Source organism: Candoia aspera, chromosome 3 (genome assembly GCF_035149785.1).
Source record: "Candoia aspera isolate rCanAsp1 chromosome 3, rCanAsp1.hap2, whole genome shotgun sequence".
Taxonomy (NCBI): domain Eukaryota; kingdom Metazoa; phylum Chordata; class Lepidosauria; order Squamata; family Boidae; genus Candoia; species Candoia aspera.
The window spans coordinates 13,252,788-13,265,415 of record NC_086155.1 but is presented as its reverse complement, the minus strand read 5'-3'; the positions used below and the strand labels follow the sequence as shown (position 1 = coordinate 13,265,415).

Below are 12,628 nucleotides of genomic sequence, written 5' to 3'. Positions count from 1 at the left end.
GATTGCTCACCCCAGACTGTTGGATGACCTCACCCAGCAGCTTCATGTTCCTCTTAAATATCTTGAGGGAGAAAAATCAAACCTTACAGCAGCAAACCAGGCCAAGTTTTCTTTTCTTCTTTCCCCGACCTGCCACACCAATTGACTGGAATCATCCACTCAAGAGCAAAACCACTCAAATTAGTGCCTCCAATCCCCAATCTTCACAGGTTATCCAGGATTCCCTGGCTGATGATATCAAAGGCTACTGAGAGATTCAGTAGGACCAGGAGAGATGTTCTATTCCCATTCAGGTTGTGACAAAGAGTAACCAATGCCATTTCAGTCCCAAGCTCAGGCCTGAACACTGAAAGGGCCCAAATAATCTGCTTTCCCCAGGACATTCTTTTTTAATCATGCCTTCTATAATTCAGAGTCGCTCTTTGAGCGAGATGGGCGGTGATGAAAATTTAAATATAAATAAATAAAGTAACGACACACCCATTAAACAATAAACACAGAAAAATCAAAGAAGTCTAACTTACTCTGCAAGTTCATAACGAAATCGCCAATTTCTACTATTATCGGTTACTACGAATTCTTGAAGCTGATAAAGGTATTCGCGTCTTTTTTCAGCATGAAGCAACTATAAAAAAAATAATAGTATGTCTGACAACTGATTTTTTGTCTGAAGACAAACATGATGTCTGGTGTTAATCTAACATCTGTGAAACATTAAAGATTTATTTCATTGAAATACTTCATTCACACTATTGTAGCAGCTAGAATGCTGAACGAAGCAGAATGAAACTGCTTTTAAAAAATCCATAAATACATTGATTACACTACTGGATTTCCACATGTTTCATTAATCTGATTGACTGATACTAAATTGTTTAAACTGTCCAACAGCCAAAGCTCTCAGGGCAGTTTATAATAAAACACACTAAAAATACAATTTGAATAAAACATACGACACACTCAAATAAAATGCAAAATGAAAACATCATATAAACAAGGCAGCAGCAAGGCGATCATTCAAAAACTAAAACTATATGAATTAAAATATAATTTTAACATACAATTAAAGGCTAATTTTAAAAGCCTGGGAAAATAGAAAGGTCTTTGGCGCAAAATGATGCTAATGTGGGTGCCAGCTGAGTCCCTCTGAGGAGTTAATTCCATAATACGGCAGCTACAGAAAAACCTGTCTGTTGGGGGTGGGGGGGCATTAAACATTCATAAGGTCCATGTAGGTAAATATGGGAGAAGGTGCTCCTTCAGGTAACCTGGTCTTAAGCCATTAGAGCTTTAATGATCAAAAACAGCACTTTAAAATGGGTCTGGAAATGGACCAGCAAAGATTTGATATCACAGTACGTGTTTGCATCGGCCAATACCAGTAAACAGCGTAGCCACTCTGTCTTGAACTAACAGACCATTTTCAAAGGCAGCCCCGCATAGAGCGGCCGCAATAATCCAAGCAGGAAATTGCTAGAGCGTGAACAACTGCTGTGAGTCTGTCTCAAATCTGTGCCTTTTCACAAGAAAGAGGTAGTTAAAACTGAACAAATTTGAGTAACCCTAGTTAGAACTATCCCTACCTTTAGGAAATCATAAAGATGTTTGAGGATTCCAATGCGTACTTCATCTAGATCTTTTAAGAAACCATTGAAAATAGGCACCAGATCTGCTGCTGTTAGCTGATCTCCCAGAATTACAGCCAGCTCGTGAATGGAAAAAGCAAGCGTGCGACGGACTTTCCACTGAAAATAGTTAATATAAATGGGTAACAATAGAGAACACTGTTGAGTAAGTACAGTAAGATTAAAAGAATATTTAAACAAGGAAAACCTAATTTATGCAAATTTATGGTGCAACCAAATTGCCAATAAAGTGTACAGTTCTGGTCACGGTGCCTTAAAAATATAACATTGAAAAAGATGCAAAAACGAGCAACGGTGTCAAAGTGCTGGAAGAATTCCTCAATGTGGAAAAGTTACAATGTTTGGAGATTTTAGCTAGGAAATAAATTGTGCAAGGGGCTATGACAGAAGTAGAACCAAGGTGTGAAGATAATGGAGAATACAGTTATCTTTTCTCTTAATACTAGGTCCAAAGGTAATTCAATTATACTGAATAGTACACAATTTCAGATTAATAAGAGGAAGAACTTTTCCACACAGAAGTACTGAAATCCTGACTACTAGATGAAATTGCAAAATGGATTCTGAATATTAAAAAAAAAAAACATGGGAAAGATAGGAAGTTTCTACTAGCATTATTTTGCCTGCCTGATCAGGAAACAGTCATCTTTGTTAGCTGTCATTGTCCAGTATTAATATTTCTGATAGGTGTAGCCAACGTTTTGGAGATGGGGGGGGGGGGGTGTCTCATGTAGAATTTCGAAAGTGTAACATGGAAACTCTCACACAATGGCTGTTCACGATGGGCGTGATGACTCAGAAAACATCCATTTACTGGAAAGTGAATGGTTTACTTCCATCATAATATGTAACCCCACCCCACCCCTGAACGTTATGTTATTTGGGTCATTTTTTCTGGGCAGATGTGACTTTTTCCTATGACATTCTCTTCAGACAGATTTTGGTCCAAAAATTAACCATTTCCATGAAAATTGAAAATGTGGAATTGGTTAATTTTTTACTATATAAACTGCATCATTCCAAGTGGGCTAGGCAATATAATATATCCCACTCATTATCCTGATTTATTGTAGCTGAAATGGCTAAGCTCAGATGATAGATCAGAGATGTAAGTAAGCAATTTACAGACATTATAAATCTATATGACTCGGTGGCATTTAAGAGTACGAGCAGAGCCTTGCTGGATCGGACCCCTGGCCCATCTAGTTCAGCAGTCTGTTCTCACAGTGGCCAACCCACTGCACAAAGAAGCCCACTAGTCTCCCAGCAGATGGCCTTCAGAGACAGTCATGCTGCCATCGAGGCTAATATAAATCATACAAACAAACAAGATTTCAATTTTCTGAAGCATTTCCTTCCCCTGATAACCTTACTTAGTAAGGGATTTCAAGATTATCTTAAACAAACAGTACAGATTAATAATATTACATGCTTCTCATACATTTGTATGTATAGCTTAAAGAACAGAAAGCACTACTGACTGCTTTGTATTTTACCTGTACATCTGATGCTAAAGTCTCATATGTGTCCTTCAAACAATGCCAATTTTGCCTGCCCAGTGTTAAGGCCACACCGGGAAGACTGTATGCACAATGTTTTGCAATTTCAGTATCTACTGTCTGTGCTCGAGCAGGGTCTGTCATAGATAAATACTGCTCCAACAAAGGCTGAGGTATAATATCCTGGAGATAAAAAAGAAGTACTAAATTATTGATAATAAATTAAACAAGAGTAAGAATACATCAGAACTAAAAGACATCTGTTCTAGTATAGCATTCTATCTCTTCCTCCAGATGGCAACCACACAATGCCAGTGTAGAAATATACAACGGGCTAAACACCATCAGTTCTGTGATAAGGAATAGTCAGATTCTTCATTGCTCAGCCACATATGCCAAATGTCATCCCAGTCTGCCAAAGCCAAAGAACTAGATAAATGGAGCTGGCAATAAGTTACAAACCAGAAATAGACACATTTTATGGATACAGTATTATAAAATTATGTAAGTTTACAACAGTGATGGCAGTGGATAAACCTTTGATATCTCAACATTTGATTTGTATTTTAATGTTAGTTACACAATATAGTTGTTACATTCTGAAACTGGCACAATAAATCAATGTATTTCACAAGTAATAAATAACTTCGCCCAAGCCAAACTATGTTTATTTTTTTTATGACAGAATAATCCCAAACTGAAGAAAATTCTGAATAAGCTAAGTGAAATATTCATCTGGTATTAATTTTTGTAATAAAAGGAGACAAGAAGTGGAGAAGAAGGGTGCAGATTTAAGAATAACACATGCAGCTAGGTTTAGGAAATATTTTTTCAGTCTTAAATCTCTATACACAGTAATCAAAATATGCTTTAGATTCAGTCAGCACTGAAGTACAAGAGCTGGTTTAAGGACAGTGTTTAAAAAAGTTTCAATTTTGCCATGAATATCACAAAAATTTGGAACAACCTGTAATTTTGATTTATCTTCTTCAAGATGTGGATCATTCTCATGTGCTTCTAACGCTTTGTTGACATCGTTGTGTTGTTCTTCTGAGTTCTGTAAATGTGTATAATAATAAAATATATGACTGTTAAAAATGCAATCCAACTGAACTGCAACAAAAAGCCTATTTGTAAAAACGGAATTACTATGGTGAAAAACAAAACCAAAGTACTACTGTATTATAATGATTTTACATTCCAATTTGAACAGAACATCGAGCCAAGTATTGAGAAAACCAATCCCCAACATTTGCTTTATCTGTCCAGGCACAAAAAGCAGAAAATTTCAAGCTTATTATTTATTCTTCTTCCCATGTCAGCACTGTGATACCATTTTTAAAACATTTTTCCAATAATTCACTGAAGTTGCCTTTCTGAGTGGCCTATTTGCAGATCTTCAAGCTTCCTTTATGTAGGGCTTTGCCAGTCTAAGTATTTACTGGGAGAACTTCCAAGCCTCATTAATTAGATGGCTTTTAGGACTTGAGTTAAAGCTAGTATTAGGTTATCTTTAACATAAGTCTAATTGAGCTAACCTTTCAAGTTACATTTAGAAACCAAATGTAACTTTAGATCCAGTACTGTATCCTAAGGAGTACCAGGCTAAAATTCAAAGAAACCAAAATTATGAATATTGATTGATGAGCAGTTGACCATCGCCTGTCCTCTCCCACAATACATATTTACCGCATTTTTTATTATAGTTGGACTAGGTGGGTTAATCACATCACCCAGACTTGGCAATGAAGATAAGATGCTCTCATCTGCTGTACTAGAAGTGAAGTCCAAATTTGGAGAGTCTTCTTGGTGGGTATCATTAACTTCCACATTCTGCTTGCCATCGCAGCCACTGACAGAATCAAGATGGGCAGCTCTGAGGGCAGCAGACAGTACTTGAACCTGAGCTGATTGAATGGAATAAATCCCATTAAGTTTTCAAATATCTCATTTTCCAAAATATTAAAAGCATATATGATGAAGACTTTCATTAAAAGAGAGCTATGAATAATGAAGAAGGAAAATGTATGACACATTGGTCCTTAAATCCAGAGAAGATGGGTCTATTTATGGCTATATGGAATGTTCAGATTCAGAGATGTTTGCAAAGACAGGATGACCTTGGAAAGCACATAAAAACAGGTTCTACACAAAATGCTTTTACGTAAGTTGAGACTGTCTTAAAATCAATGGTCTATAAAGGGAGTCATAGACTAAGAATTAAGTTCTAAGCACTCTTACTAGGCATAAAGAGCTATTAAATACAGTGAGATTTCCTTCTGAGTAAAACTTAGAAGTGGTATTTAAAAACAGTTTTTATTTGGAACTCACAAATTGATCACTTGATCTTGTTTTTCTTAATTAAACAAATTATTCTAAAAATGACTGTGTTGGTGTAGCATGGAACTATTGTTGGTAACTGAGGACAAGAAAGAGGAGTTGATGCTCACTTTACAAAAACACATGCCCCCTTGTGAATCATAATATATAATAATAATTACACTCAGACAACAGAACAAGAATCCCAATGGTTTATTTCCATCTAATCAGATCAGGCAGAATGGGGATGCTATGTGTCCCATCAATAAAGAAGTGTCACTGATGGGTCCTAGGAAGTGTTACTTATCAGTCATATGGAACAGCCCCCTTCAAAGACATTGACAGTCCAAATCCCACTGGCTTCCTGGAAGGTCATGAAGACCTGCCTGTTCTCCCAAGCTCTGGAGCTAGGGTGTTAATAGACCTGCACTATGGGTGCAGGTGTACTCATTAGGGTTTTATTGAGATTTTTTAGGCTTGGCCTGTTTTTTATTTAATGGACTATGGACTTGGTTTTGTTTTTATCTTTGTCCACCTCCCAGGGAGTGTTTGACAGATGGGCAGTCATATAAATGTGCTGAATAAATAAATGTGCCTGAGGCCTGGGAAGTTGGTATGATAAAGTGGCTGGTTATGTCTGGGAAGAAGGGGCCTAAGATCCTCATAGACCTGACCCTGCTTTTTTTTTTTTTTTGGAAACCTTAAAAGTCTGGCTGTTCCTGCAGGCACTGGAATGATGATGGTGATGGGTGAATCCACTGGAATGTGGAACACTTGTGTCTGTAAAAGTTTTTTCTACCTTGATGTTTTAACCTTCTTGTAAGCTGCCAAGATGCACTTGGCAATGGGCAGCTTCAGAAACTAAATTAAACACAAACACCACTGAAGCACCTGCTTATCCTCACCACCTGCTTATCCCCAGCATCTGCTTCCCTAAGCTATCCTTAACTAGAAGTCAGAGCTAAGCCTGAGTTGGGAATTCTCCACCAGAAACAAAATTTTAGCCCTGACTTCTGACATTTTCCTAACCACTTCTAGAGTGAAAAAGGATTGAAGATTGTGCTCTAATTAAAAAAAACCCCACAGTTGTTGTTTGTTTTGTTTTGCAATATTTGGGGAACTCTTGTTTACTGAATCTTTTTATTCTTGTCCTCTACTAGCTCCATGGCACTGGACTCACCACACTATTCTTTGCCCGCAAATATCTGCTAGGTTAGCCCTTGATCGGTGATAGACTTGTCAGTGTCTAAGCCCTAGACCTCAGCAAGCCGCAGACCTGAGGTACACCTGCTGCCACAGGGTGTGTTGCAAACTGAAGACTGTCTAAGGTGGTGCTTGGAATCAACTCCACTACTTAGCAAATTTAGCCAAAATCTCCTTTAGCTGCCTAGCATCTGACTATGGTCACAAGTCTAGATTATCAGGGCTGTGGAGGCAATCAGGACTCTTTTCTACCAACTTCTGCCCTCTACCAGAATCTCACTACCCCCTTTCTGGATCACTGTCTTAAATACAAGAGAATCTACCAGTCCATCAACAGTTGAATCCATAGTTAAAATCCAATCTCTATTCCCCTGTGGAAGTGAATACGCTTTGAAGGAGGAGCCTCATACTAAATAGGTTTTGCTCATTCTTTCTTGATGACCCCTGGGAAATTAAAATATTGGGAAAAACAGATGAATGGAATTATAAACCCAAGGAAAAATGTGGACATTCAGAGGAGGGTAAAAAGCCAGGAAGCCACCATAACAGGTCTGGACACCAGCTACCAGGAATAAGAGGTCACAAGAAATAATTCATCAAGATCAGACAAGGACTGGAAAATAGCAACCAGAGATAATAAACAGTTCACTGCCATGCAGCAAGTCATATTTGACTCAGCAAACTAACAGGTCAATGAAAGGCAGAGGTGACATGGAAAGGAATGTGTGATGGATGCTGCTGGCAAAGGATAAAAGGATAAGCTGTACAGGTCTCTGTTGGAAGACCCCCAGTTTGTGCAAGTATCACCTACAAAGTGCTCCTGTTCTCCCCAATCTCTGTATTATCTCCCAGCTAGGCTGCAGCAGGGCATGTAAATATGAGAAAACATGTGCTTCTATAAACAGGTACAAGCTGACTAAAGGGACCTGAGCCTCATGAGATCTTACTGTAAACAAGCATGAAAAGCCTCTTGGATACTACTGCTGTATTTTAAATTAGCTCACCTATGGTTTCTCTTGTGGCCAAAGATTTCCTGAGAACTTGCAAACAGGACCTTTGGAGAATGAACTATCTGCCAAGGGGAAAAATAGTGGAAAGAAGCGTCTCGCCATGTAGAATTGTGTGAGGGAGAAATATCACTATCTCTGATGAGCCTGAGTTGTGATTCAGAAATGGGTTCCCTTTACTGTGCTCCATATTGTTCCCTACACTTTTTCTGTCTCCTTTGAAAAAAGAAAAGGATGAAGAATCATCTCTCTCAGCCCAGTTGAAGCCAAGAAGAAAAAAAGCTATCCTTAACTAGAAGACAGAGCTATGCCTGAGTTGGGAAGGGTATTCTCCACCAGATACAAAATTTTAGCCCTGCCTTCTGACAGTTTCCTGACAGTTCCATCTTTGATTACTCAGTATGTAAGTTTTTATGACTGTCAGAGGGTACTATATAGAGCTCTAAAAATACTTTTCCTTTATAAAGAGGCACTTGGGAAGAACACGGCAACCAGAGCAGAACATTTCAAGCAGGCAAAAAACACCAGAGTGGCTACTAGTAGAACTTACCTTGAACATCTGGGTCATCCATGTGCTCCTGCAAACTTTGCAGAACTTTTTTAATTTCACTGCTGGCAACACAATTATTATAAAGTACTTCTGACGCCGAGGAGCTCTCAAGTGTCTCTGTCTTGCACTGAAGCAGCTCTATATCTTGGCTTATGTCAGGAAGAGGAGGTCGCCAGTATAAGAAAGTATTGAACACATCCTGTCCAGACTGGGCTCTTGAACTAATTTCCTGATAATTGTTGACTTGACAGTCTTTATTATCATTAGTCAAAGAAGTCTCATCACTCTGAGGCAATATAGTCTGATCTACTCCAAAAGTGACATGTATGGCTGAACATTTATTTTGTGCATCCAAATATGGAATTTCAGAACAAACCACATGGGTAAAAGATTCTACTGCCAAAGATTCCAATTTATTTTCCATTGATTCCTCTGATCTGAAAATACCATGAAAACAAAACTGAAAGAACAAATTTAACATAAACTGTGCTCACCTAAAGTAGTAGCTTAAATACAATTTCAACCATGATAGTCATGGCTTTTCTCTCAAAATTAATCCTGGTTCTAAAAACATTGGTGCTTCATAAGATCAGGCAAACTTAGATTTAGCTTGTTTAAGTAACTTCAGTTATTTACTAATTACTTGGCCCTCCAGGTCATATTTGCTGGAAGGTCAAAAACTGACTCTGAATTCTATAGAAAAAAAGAGAGCTTTTCTTTTTGTAACCGTAGAGTAAGAGATAATTTTGTAACCATACTTGTATTTGCTGCAAAGAAAATCAGAAGCTTCTTTGTTTTAACTTTTCTTTTTTGTCTTTTCCTTTCTTCTCTTTACTTATATTAGTATATTAGCTTTTATCTTTTTAAAACTTTTAATAAAATTTATATTAAAAAAAAAGAACTGACCCTGAATCCTAACTTATTTGATCAAGGGGATCCCAAGATCAAACAGAAGCTTTGTCTCACCGCTGGTACTTCTTCCCACGTTCAGAAGACAAGGGAAGTGACAGAAAGAAGTCCAATGCCCTCTAAAATTCTGGATTACATGTTGACATTATTCTTTTCAAAATTTGCAACAATGGGATTCTTTTGAAACTGTCTTACTATAAAATGCCTCTTAGAAAGACTTATGATCAATACGTTATACCTAATCTGACAAATCTGCAATTTGTTTCCCCTAAGTTTTCACACCCACAATTCTATACAAGCCATAAAGAGATGAAAAAATAGTAATTTTTCTCTATCCAAGTAAATATGAGATAAAGTTCTCTAGCATGAAGCAAACTAATAGCTGCATCACTGCAATATCATACAGTAAAAACTTTGCATTTGATTTCACATTTCTTTATGAAGCATTCAGTCATCTGTCTAAAATTACACTTACCGCTATTTTAAAGTTGTCTCCAGTTGTTTCATATTTTAAAGTCAAGTTTTTAAAATTATGATTAAATACTCTTCCTTTCAATTCAACAGTAAAGAACCTCTGAAAAACTGGCACATCACATATTTGCTCATATTTAACAAACTTGTTAAGACAAGGTAACAGCCTATCCATCATTAGAAGCTTACTTGATTTTATGATGTTCAAATATGAACTTTGAAATTTCTAGCTGTATCACTAGTTACACTAAATCACTGTATACTTTGAAGACTATTATAATTATAAACTTAACTGAAATAATATTTTACTATATAATACTTTCTGAAATGAATATTGAAATTAGAGCCCTCGAAACTGAAATCCTTCATCCTGAAAAATACAATAGCCCCATTATTTCTTAGCTAGATCAAAAACAGAATTCCAGTTTCAAGCTATTGAGGTACCATTAATGCCAAATCACTATACCTAGATGGCACTGAGTTTGCACTGTTGTCTGGGCATGGACTAGAAGGCCGGATGCTGAGCGTGCCATCCTCTCGAATATAAAGACCAGCACTGGAAGGGTTTGCAAAAGTAGATATAAAAGGACCAAGTGATTGGAAAGCAGCTTGACGAACCTAGAACATTGGAAAAACAAGACAATACAATGGCTTTGATATTGATTCCTATTGAAGTTAAATTTTCATGAATTACATGTTTAATATTGTTCAAAGGTAAAACCATCAATTCAGATTGGCACCTTTAATGCCACTTATTTGGATTTATAACAAAATCCATAAACTCTAGGGAACACATGCTCAGTTTCTGTTTCAGTTTATTATTCTGGCTAAATGCCATGACCAAAAAAATGGACAGAAAATCTACAAAAAGCTATAAAAATCTACGAAAAGCTAGCCATTATTAACATACAGCTTTGATTGGAATTAATTTTGTCTAATATCAATGAAACACGTACTATCTGCACCTGCATGATACTTCAGCAGCACTGCGTTCCACAGCATTTTTCCAAATCATTAATGACAAGTGGAAAAATTATTGAGTAATAAATTACTATGACCTAAAAGATCAGAGTATGTCCCAAAATCTGCAATATTGCTTGCAAAGAACAATTGGTTGAAGCTCAACTGTTCAAAATTTAAGAAGACCAATTGGTTGAAGCTCAACTGTTCAAAATTTAAGAAGACAAGCATGGATACAAAATCAAATTTTAAACTATCTATTTGCACAAACAGTATTTCCTTTGAGTTTTAATATATGGAAACGACTTGAGTCTAAATTATTTTACAGAAATAGGAGATGTTGACAGAAGCTAACACTGTTGCTATTAAATCAAACCATGATCATGCATGACATTTTTCAAAATATTCATTTGCTTTTATCAAAGATTCTCTGCTTTTATAGAATCACTGTAATTTAAGATGAACAAATCCATACTCTATTTACCCATCTGCAAGGATCACTGATGAGACCGATGAAAAGGGGAGACAGCTTGGTCCTCCGAACCTCAGGTGAAACGGTACAGGAGACAGCCATAAAGCATTCAGCACAAGCTTTCCGCATACCCCAAATGCTATCAGAGCAGAGCTCAAAAAACTTTGGAATCTACCAAAATAAAGTTAAGACACAGCAGAACAAACAATTGATTTGTACTGTATACCTTACAGTATCTTGTTTACTTGGAAAATGTTTACTTCCAAATACTTATCAGATTAGTAGGAAAACAAACATTTGTTTAGCAGTTTGTAGCAAAGAATAAATGATTTATCAAATGATTTACTCACAAATAAATTAAAACTTCCATGATCAACTTAGTACTATTTCGCTAAAGATACTATATTCGTGTACTTCACACTTCTAAGTAAATAATGCCGTGACGGAAAGCTCAGTTGTCTGAGAATGTCAGTCTAACATGAGTCTCTGATGGGAAGCTGACAGCAGGGTAACTTTAAAAATATTCATGTCCTTTCAGCAAGGCTTAGAAAAGGAATGTTAACATTGAAGGATTACCCTTGTAAAATGAAGTTATCAATAACAGCCATCATCATACCTAACTAGAGATCAAGCATGACTGCAGTTTTAGCCTGAGGGAGGGAGAAATCTGATACTTGATGAATTTCTGGAAGAAGTGCAAGACAGAAAAAAGTATATGGAGCAAAACCGTAAGTTTGATACTATCTTCCTACAGAGACCACAATTTTTTAAAAAATATAATTTTTGTGATCTCCAGTTACCCATATGCACTTTTGGTCTTAGATTCTGATTATGCCCTGTGATGTTATATGTATTTTTTCCAAAATGAGAAGAAAGGCAAGGAAGGTGAAAAGTACACCTAATGTTCTATCAAAATAAAGCATTTATTACTGAATCTGTTCCTCCTTTCTACAAGCATGTTGCTCCTCCAACATCATACTCCCAAAGACATGTTCAAGCTCCCAATTCAATTCACCATTCCACACTGAAAGTCACTTAAATGGCTTGCTTTAACCCAGTTCTGTGTAATCATATGCAGAAGTTACCCCAAGTGTCAGAGAGATGGAGTTCATTCCTTTGGCAATAGTCATGGATTATTCAGGTAATAGACTAAACTTGCAAAGTATTTCCTTAGTGACTCAATTCCTTTGCATGCAGCAATGTATTTTTGAAAGTGTGGTCAGGGGCTCACTAGGCAATAGAGGGCAGTACCTTCCTCCTTTCTGGGTAGACTTACCAGTTTGATGCAAAAGTAAGTAACTAGTGGATCCAAAGACCTGTATTGTGCCTGAGGATTTTTTTTACCATGTTTGCCTTTCAACCAGAGGCTGTGAGTTCTAGTTCCGCCTTAGACATGAAAGCCGGCTGGGTGACTTTGGGCCAGTCCCACTCTCTCAGCCCAACTCACCTCACAGGGTTATCGTGGGGAAAATAGGAGGAGGAAGGAATACTAGGTGTGTTCCCCGCCTTATTTATAAAAACAATAAAGGGTTGCGATAAAAAAAAAAATCTTAAAAAATGCAAGAATGTCAGCAGGGAGAAGGGCGTATGGA

The 12,628-nt window shown here is 37.1% G+C and overlaps 1 protein-coding gene across 5 annotated transcripts in view; it reads right to left on the bottom strand.

Annotated features, from left to right (window-relative positions):
- LOC134492863 (serine/threonine-protein phosphatase 4 regulatory subunit 1-like) overlaps nucleotides 1–12,628 on the bottom strand; it is a 49,725-nt gene that overhangs the window by 9,383 nt on the left and 27,714 nt on the right. For all 5 annotated transcript variants that reach the window (XM_063297005.1, XM_063297009.1, XM_063297006.1 and 2 more), the window contains 8 exons: nucleotides 11,049–11,207; nucleotides 10,071–10,222; nucleotides 8,225–8,661; nucleotides 4,835–5,052; nucleotides 4,113–4,202; nucleotides 3,143–3,328; nucleotides 1,584–1,745; nucleotides 525–625 (listed from right to left, as the gene is read on the bottom strand). In XM_063297005.1, coding sequence (XP_063153075.1) covers nucleotides 525–625; nucleotides 1,584–1,745; nucleotides 3,143–3,328; nucleotides 4,113–4,202; nucleotides 4,835–5,052; nucleotides 8,225–8,661; nucleotides 10,071–10,222; nucleotides 11,049–11,207 — 1,505 coding nt within the window. The remainder of the gene's footprint in view (nucleotides 1–524; nucleotides 626–1,583; nucleotides 1,746–3,142; nucleotides 3,329–4,112; nucleotides 4,203–4,834; nucleotides 5,053–8,224; nucleotides 8,662–10,070; nucleotides 10,223–11,048; nucleotides 11,208–12,628) is intronic.